Raw genomic sequence first — 8193 nt, forward strand, 5'->3', positions numbered from 1 at the left:
GATGACAGATTTCCTTACAAGAGCCTATTATGCTTCACTTTTAAAGAAATTAAGGGAAGCTATCAAAATCAAGAGGCAGGGCAAGATCCGCAAAGGTACCCTCCTCCTGCATGACAATGCTCCGGTCCACAACTCGCATGTCGCCAGATCAGAAGCATGGGCATGTGGTTATGAAATCCTCTCCCATCCTCCCTACTCTCTTGACCTTGCACCCTCTGACTTTCACCTCTTCCCAGCCATGAAGTTGTTTTTGAAAGGAAAGCGTTTCCCAGATGATGCAGCCTTGATTTCTGAAGTCACGTCGTGGTTTGAGGACCAACCTGGGATGTTCTACAAAAACGGTCTCCAGAGCTGCATCAAACGATGGGAGAAAGGCATAACTCTGGGTGGTTCCTATGTAGAGAAAGACTAATAACTGTGCCAAGTTTCGTTGCTCTACTGCTATGGGAAGTGGGTCAGGGGCATTACTTATTGCACATCCCTCGTACGTATAAAAACAGTTGAAAAATATTATAGTTGTGTGCATGTGTTTTATATATATATATATGTGTATATATATATATATATATATGTGTGTGTGTGTATATATATATATATATATATATATATATATAAATTCTATAATTATTTTTAATATCTACAAACACTAGTTTAATCCTTTTAAGAATCATTAGTGCAGGGAGTCACAATAACTGCCAATGGGGAGGTTTGAACCCAGCCACGAAGCCATCTCTGACTCCATTAGCAAGGAACAAACCACTTGGCTAACGTTAACCGTGTTATATATATTCTACCAATTTGGAAATGATGGATTACCAGATATACATGACCTAGAATATTCTAAAAAAAAAAAAAACGCAATTCATTTTGGGATATACCACTGTTCATTGGATTTCATAACGGTTCCGATATATTCATTACTAGCATTTCAGCCCGGCATTGCCCGGGTGTTTGGAGGTGTGTGTTGAGCAAAAAAAAAAAAAAAAAGGAAGTAGTAGTAGGAAGGCAGGCTCGAACCCATACCGCAAAGGAGGAAAAGAACAAGGAAAAAACTTGACGTCTTTGCTGTTACGACCACCGCCAAACTGAAAGTGACGTAGGTTTTAATTAAGGCTAGATAATCAAAAGGAAAGAATGACTTTCAAAAATATCGGCGAAAAAAGCGACGCCTCCCCCTTTAGAAAAGTGCCCAGTTGAAGATGAAGATATTAATGTTTTTAGCCAATATTTTTATATTTGTCGTCTGAAAGGTCGAACTTCAAAACAATACTGATCTTGTAAAAATCCGTCGCCTCTGTCGAAAGTTTTAGTCAGACATGCAAACATACATATATACATACACCACCACTGTAGAAAAGTGGCCAGTTGAAGGTGAAGATATTAATGTTTTTAACCAATTTTTCCATATTTCTGAAAGGTCAAACTTCAAAATGATACTGATATGGTAATATCCGTCGCCTCTATCGAAGGTTTTAGGCAGACATGCAAACATACATACATACATACATTTATATATTGGTAACTAAAAATTTTCGACCCAAACCGATTAAAAAGCTTGCCCTATCTCTGAATACTCTTTATGTAAAATTTCAAATGTTTGGACCAGAAATTGTCTGAGTAATTTGGTAGAGACCACAGAGGTCAAATTTTTAAAAACTTTGACCCCATTATGACCCCTTAACATTTATTGTTTTGGGCTCAAATAAAGTTATTAAGTTAGATCCATGTCCAAGGAACCTATTTCCAAAATTTCAAGTGCGTAGATCCAAAATTGTCTGAGGAGTTTGATAGAGTTCTCAAATCATTGAACTTTGACCCTTTAACAGCCAAATTTCTGGCCGAAAATCGATCACAAAGATTTTTCCAAATGTCAGTACCCTGTATATCAAATTTCGAGTCTGTAGACTTAAAATTGACAGAGTTATTGCGTAGGGAAAATGTACACACAGAGACACAGACACGTTCACTTTTATAGATATATACATTTCAACTTTGGGTATCCTTTTTGCATTATTACTTCAATTTTAATTTTCAATTTATTTGCTAATAAGCAAAATTCATAATTATACATGTCTATTTTGCTAACAAAATTTCCCCTGATGAGATGAGACATTCATTGAAATTCCATGGGTTAAGAAAAAACTTTAATAATTATTTTATTTTTCTCTTTGTAAAGCAATAAAATTTTGTTGTAATTATACATAATTTATCTTGGAATTTTTTTTAATATCTATCTATCTATCTATCTATCTATCTATCTATCTATATATATATATATATATATATATATATATATATAAAAGGTGGAATTCTATACAACTATGTTTGCTCTAATTTTCGCAAAATTTTATCTTTTGCAACTCAACTAAAAAATATTTTTTATTTTAAAAATCTTTTCTCTCTTCCAATTTATATTCTCCCCTCTATCTTTTGCTTTATATCGCTCTCACTTTTCTATCTTCTTCCATTTTTATCTCTCTTCCTGCCCTCTCTCTTCCTCTCCCATTTTATATCCTTCTCTCTCTTTTTCCTCCCTCTCTTCTCCCTCCCTTTTCAGCCTTCTCTCCTCCTCTCTCTCTCTCTTTTTGTCACTCTCTCTCTCTCTTTTTGTCACTCTCTCTCTCTTTTTGTCACTCTCTCTCTTTCTTTTTGTCACCCTCTCTCCTCTCTTTTTGTTCCTCTCTCCTCACTCTCCCTTTGTGTCCTTCTCCCCCCCCCCTCTGTCTTTCTCTGTCTCCCCTCACATTGACAGTTTCCTCTCAAGAATTCATTTTTTTATCTCAACTATTGTGGAGTTGGATTTTTTAATCCCTTAAAAAATCAAAGTTTAAATATTGAAAGACTTTAAAATAACAAATCGGAGTCAGAATTTTGTGATATCCTAGAAGTCAGACCTTACACTTTCTGACGCTGCACAATCCTGGTTATTTCCCTCCAATATCAATTATACATACATTTTTCTTTTTTATTTATTCTATTTCTTTTTTGTTCTGACAGGTTCTTTTGCACGGTATCATTCGTGATTCAGAGGGCAAGAAAATGAGCAAATCCTTGGGCAATGTAATCGATCCAATGGATCTAATTCACGGGAAATCCCCTAGATGTAAGTTCTCAGATATATTTAAAATTCTAAGTTGTATCAGTTTTTAATCAAACTTTTTTTTTCCAAATAAAGCATATAGCCGCTAAAGCATAGTTAAGTTTCGACCAGTAGTTTGGTTTAATTTTCTATTTTTAATCTATTATTCAGACCCTACAGGTGTGACTCTCTTTTGTTGGCCATTTTTTCTTGTTCTCATGTAACACTCAATACTACTTGTTTTTTTAACTGAATAAACGCTTTAAAATAAGTTAAAACACTAAAAATCTTATACAGAAGAAGAGTAACTTATCTTGCCTTTGATAACATTTATTTTTATATACGTTTTATTGTCTGTCGTACAAAATGCCCTTTAATGAACTACTGTTCATTAAAGGGCATATTGTAGGGATCAGATTTATAGGGAAACAACCTAGGTGGGGATTTGGTCAACAATGTTTGTGCGCATTACGTATAAATTCATGCACATTAGGGAATCTGGAAGCAGGAAGAGAATTCTAAAAACAAGTATGAGGAGAGAAGCTGTCAGGTAAGTAGGGACCTCTATAGTGAAGGGGTGGAATTTAGCAGCTAGTCTGGTGAGTGGTTAGCACTATTTTTGTTGTGGGGGTGGGTACAAGTACAGTAAATTCATTGGAGCATATTCCGTGGTGATGCGACAGGGGCTGCAGGTTAGTAAACAGCGTGGGACCTATTAGTCTAGAAATTCTTTTTTGCACTCTGTTCAGATGTAAAAATGACCCATGGTGATGCCCACCCCCATGAGGCTGTAGAGAATGTGCAGTTGCCTGTTTCTTACCATTGCTCCCAGATCCACTTTGGTCTGGAGTGGTAATACCTGTAGGGGCATCTGGTGCTACCAGATCAGGCTGTCTGAAGTTACTGACTTCCTGACCAAAAATGCCTCAAATATTGACGTTATTGTTTTTTTTTTTTTCCATTTTCTTTGCTAAACTCAATCATATTCTGCAAAGTCAAAAACAACAATTTTCTTCTACAAAACAAACAAACAAACCACCATGAATAAATGTTTGAAGATTTAAAGAACTTTTTATCCAAATTTACTGAATTTGGAATTAAATAACCCAAACTGCTGTAAAAACAAAACAATCAAACCAAAGATATAAAAACAGTACGCCATGCATAGGTAGCTTTGTAGGGATGTATTTTCATCAAGATTTTTTTTTTTTTTTAAATTTATATTCGTAAAAATCAAATGAAATTACGTGAATTATTTTCTTTTACTATAGAATTAGGTTTACTTAGCTGGCGTTGCCCAGGATACAGTCATCTTAAAATTTTAATGTTTATTTGTGTACACATTTTCTAAACTTATACAGAAAAAAAAAAAAATGACTTGTAAAGGAGACAATTAAGAGGAGTTATTCCCCTTGATTTTTTTTTACCTACCTATTTGGTAACGTTAATTTTAATTTTTATTTGTAATTTGTGTTTTATATATATTTTTTTAAACTTATACAGAAAAATATGGACTCCTTATTTATTCAAGTGAAATAATCAAATTCTGGATGGTCAAAATCCATGACCAGACATATTTCCAATTTCTTGTCTGGTTTCTCTTCTCTTGGTTAAATATCTCCCCTCCCCACCCATTCACAGCAAGTCTGTTGTGAATACATTGCTAATATGCTGTAAAAATTGATTACAAAGAGCTTTTATCTCTTTTTTTACTATTTAATAAAACTATATTAAACTAAATATAGCTCACATTTGGATACTTTACGCACAGTGACTGTGTTCCAAAATTCATCATGATCACCTTAAGGTGTGAATTTTGTGCATACAATTATATAAACATGTACGCATATCTAACTTTATGCAACCTGAAATATTCAGAATTTGCCTTATATTAAAAACAAAAGTACAGAAAAATCTTTAGTGTACATACCTATGACTGAATGAAAACATATTCTAAAAATTACGTAAATCGATCAAGTAGTTTATTTTATATACAGAAAATCATTTAATGATTTTAAGTGATTAATGGTAAACCATAGCCATTACAAGGTTGCAAACAATTCTTTTTTAAATTTCAAAAGTTCGAATTGAGTTATCTCACTGTGTTATTTCAAGATGGCAGATTAAGACTCTTCATTCTTGATGCCTCATAAAATTTGGTTTCCTTAGTGAAAAAACATAAACTACTTGATCAATTTCTGATTTTTGGAATATGACATTATTTATTTATTTTTGACATCACAGGTGGGTACTTCATACAAATTGTTCTTTTATTTTTTTTAATGTAAAGTGAATTCTGGACAATAACCTTTTTCTCAACTTTGATATTTTTCTTTTGTTTTTTTAGGGTCTCCAGAAAGAATTACAAGATTCCACTCTTGACGCCAAGGAAATTGAACTTGCGAAAAAAGCTCAAAAGAAGGCTTTCCCTTCTGGTGTTCCCCAGTGTGGAGCTGATGCCCTCAGGCTAACACTTTGCTCTTATAACTTCAAATGTAAGATCGTTGCTTATGAAGCTTTTTTTTTTTTTTTTTTTTTTTTAACAAGTTTTTAGGGTTCTTGTACAGAATTCTCCTTATATTAAAAAACAAAAATAAAAAAATCTGTATGATGTAAGTACTCATAATAAAATGAAAATATCATATTCCAAAAATTGCGTAAATTAAGTAGTTTTATTTTTAAATAAGAAAATAATATTTATGAGTAACTTGAGTTATCTGCTATTTTGAAAAAGATTAAAAAAATAAAGAAAGGCGGATAACTATAATTCTAATTTGTGCAATTTATATTGTAATTTTCATTAATCACTTAAAAATGATTTTCTTTATATGAATAAAATTACTTGATCAATTTACCTGATTTTTGGAATATTATATTGTCATTTCATCACGGATATGTACAGCATACCGATTTTTCCTTATTTTATTATTATTTTTTTAAATATAGAGAAAATTCTGGACAATAGGTACATGCATTAATGGCAAAAACTTGATAGGAGGACATAGTTTTGGAAGCGGATTTATCATAATTTTTTGCAAGTTTCCAATTACCTTTTGATTGTATTCGAAAGATTAACGCCTAAAGTTAATTTCCAAAAAGAAAAAAGTATTTTTTTCATGTGAAAAAAAAAAAAAGAAGTTATAATGAAAAATGTTTTCACAGCTATATTCAGAAACTGACAAGTTCAATTCAATTTTAAAGTTAAATGAATTCATTGTAAAAATTCCTTGAAAGATAAATATTAGTTTTCTGGAACTATTTCAAAGATAATTAGTAAAGTCCTAAGACATTGAATTAAATAAATAACATCTTGTTTGTACAAAAAAAAAGCATAATTAGCCCCCAAAAGTGAGAGATTTGCATAATCAAAACAAAACAAAAAATCGTCTAGCATGAGTTCTACGGTAACCCAAAATGTCAGAAAGTCAAAAGCTACCTGATGATAACGTCGACTGGTGGAAGAGAGGAAGGAGATGCAAAACCGACTGGTTTTCTGTCCCCCCCCCAGCTGTGCATCTGTACATTCCTATCATGAAAGTTTGTATAATTTTTTACCATTTTTGTAATCTAATTATTTTTGTGTGTTCCTGCTTTTAAATTAAATTTTTTTTTATTTTCAAGATTATATAAAAATTATGTTATGCTGAATATTACACATTCATTCATGCAAGGAAAATGTTAGAATCTTACATATAAAAATTATGCTAAAAATGTCATTTTAAAAAAGAGGAAATATTTTTTGCAATTGTTTTTTTATGTGAAAATATAAAAAAAAAACAACAATTAATTCAATGATAATATCGTTAGTTTGAGAAATTAATTTTTCGTAGAGTTATATTGATTTTGTTAATACAAACTTTAGAGGCTTTTTTTCGTAATGTTCCTGAAAAAATTAATTTTTTTTATTGTTCCTATTTATGATGCTTTATTTTCATAAAAACAAATAATTTTTTTTTTACTACTGAAAATTTATAAAGGTATTTTTTTGTTTAAACAAAATAATACATTTCTACTAAGATTCAAATAAAATAATGTGTTCATTATATTCCGCGATCATTATTTGATAAATACTGAAAATTTCATTAAAATGGGTTGATTTCCTAATTTTTTGGTGAATTTTTAAGTAAAGGGAGGGGTCACAATGTTTATACAGTTTGAGCATCGGCTATTCATGTTGCATGTACCTACTGGACAAGAATATTTTTTTTAATTGTAATTTAATATATGACATGTATTTATTTTTTTTGTGGGGGGGGGAGGTTACATGTGTGCCCTTTGGATGCAAATCTATATATGAAAAGAAAAGGGGAAGTTTGTTTATTCTTTATAGGAATGAATATAGCTGCACCAAATTAATTGGCAACAAACTTCTCTCAGTATCATCATCGTCATCATATTTGTTTTTTAAAAAATGGAATGTGTTAAACGGCTTTTAGAAAAATTAATTTCCAAACTTATCTCTTATCAGATTTCTTTGGAAGTCATTTTCTTAATTGAGCTAAGATTTTTATGCATTGGATATCATGTTAATATGATTAAAAATCAAACAAAGCAATAAAGGTTGGAAAAGACTTAAGGTGGACAACAGTGCTGCTTTGCATCTTTTTAGCTCTTCATCACTGAAGAAGGGGAACTTGTATATTGAAGCAATTTATACTTGACCCAGAGTGCCCATTTTTGGGGACCTGGATTTTCAACGCATTAAAAACCGAGCTTGTCTTTAACTCAACCTTCATGGGGAGGCAAGTAAATAGATGTGATAGGACCACATGGTCCCCAACAATGAATGCCAACCCCAACATTGTTTCCATGTTCTTCTCCTTCATCCACTTTTCTGTCGTCTATCACGTTGGCAGTTGCCGAGAGGGGGCACGTATAAAAAAATAAAATAAAACAAAATGCAAAAAACACGAACTCAAACAAATTTTCCAAATATCAGCTGCGCTCTGGGTGTGTGTGTGACACCATTGATCCTTTACATGCTAAGGTACACATCTATGTATAATGTCGAGGCCGTGTTCATCTTTGTCCACCACACCTTGATTAACAATTCTATTTTACTCTCCTTTTTGTACCTTTGTGAACAATATCCTCTTTATTATTCATATTATTCA

At 32.0% G+C, this 8193-nt stretch overlaps 1 protein-coding gene across 1 annotated transcript in view; it reads left to right on the forward strand.

The window, feature by feature from the left end:
- Positions 1-8193, forward strand: part of LOC145268780 (valine--tRNA ligase-like) — a 116632-nt gene that overhangs the window by 73215 nt on the left and 35224 nt on the right. Inside the window, exons 18-19 of the mRNA XM_080124392.1 lie at positions 2998-3103; positions 5427-5574. Coding sequence (XP_079980518.1) covers positions 2998-3103; positions 5427-5461 — 141 coding nt within the window. The 3' untranslated portion in view covers positions 5462-5574. The remainder of the gene's footprint in view (positions 1-2997; positions 3104-5426; positions 5575-8193) is intronic.

The sequence above is a fragment of the Euprymna scolopes genome, chromosome 44 (assembly GCF_053919585.1).
Source record: "Euprymna scolopes isolate OS-2025 chromosome 44, ASM5391958v1, whole genome shotgun sequence".
NCBI lineage: Eukaryota > Metazoa > Mollusca > Cephalopoda > Sepiida > Sepiolidae > Euprymna > Euprymna scolopes.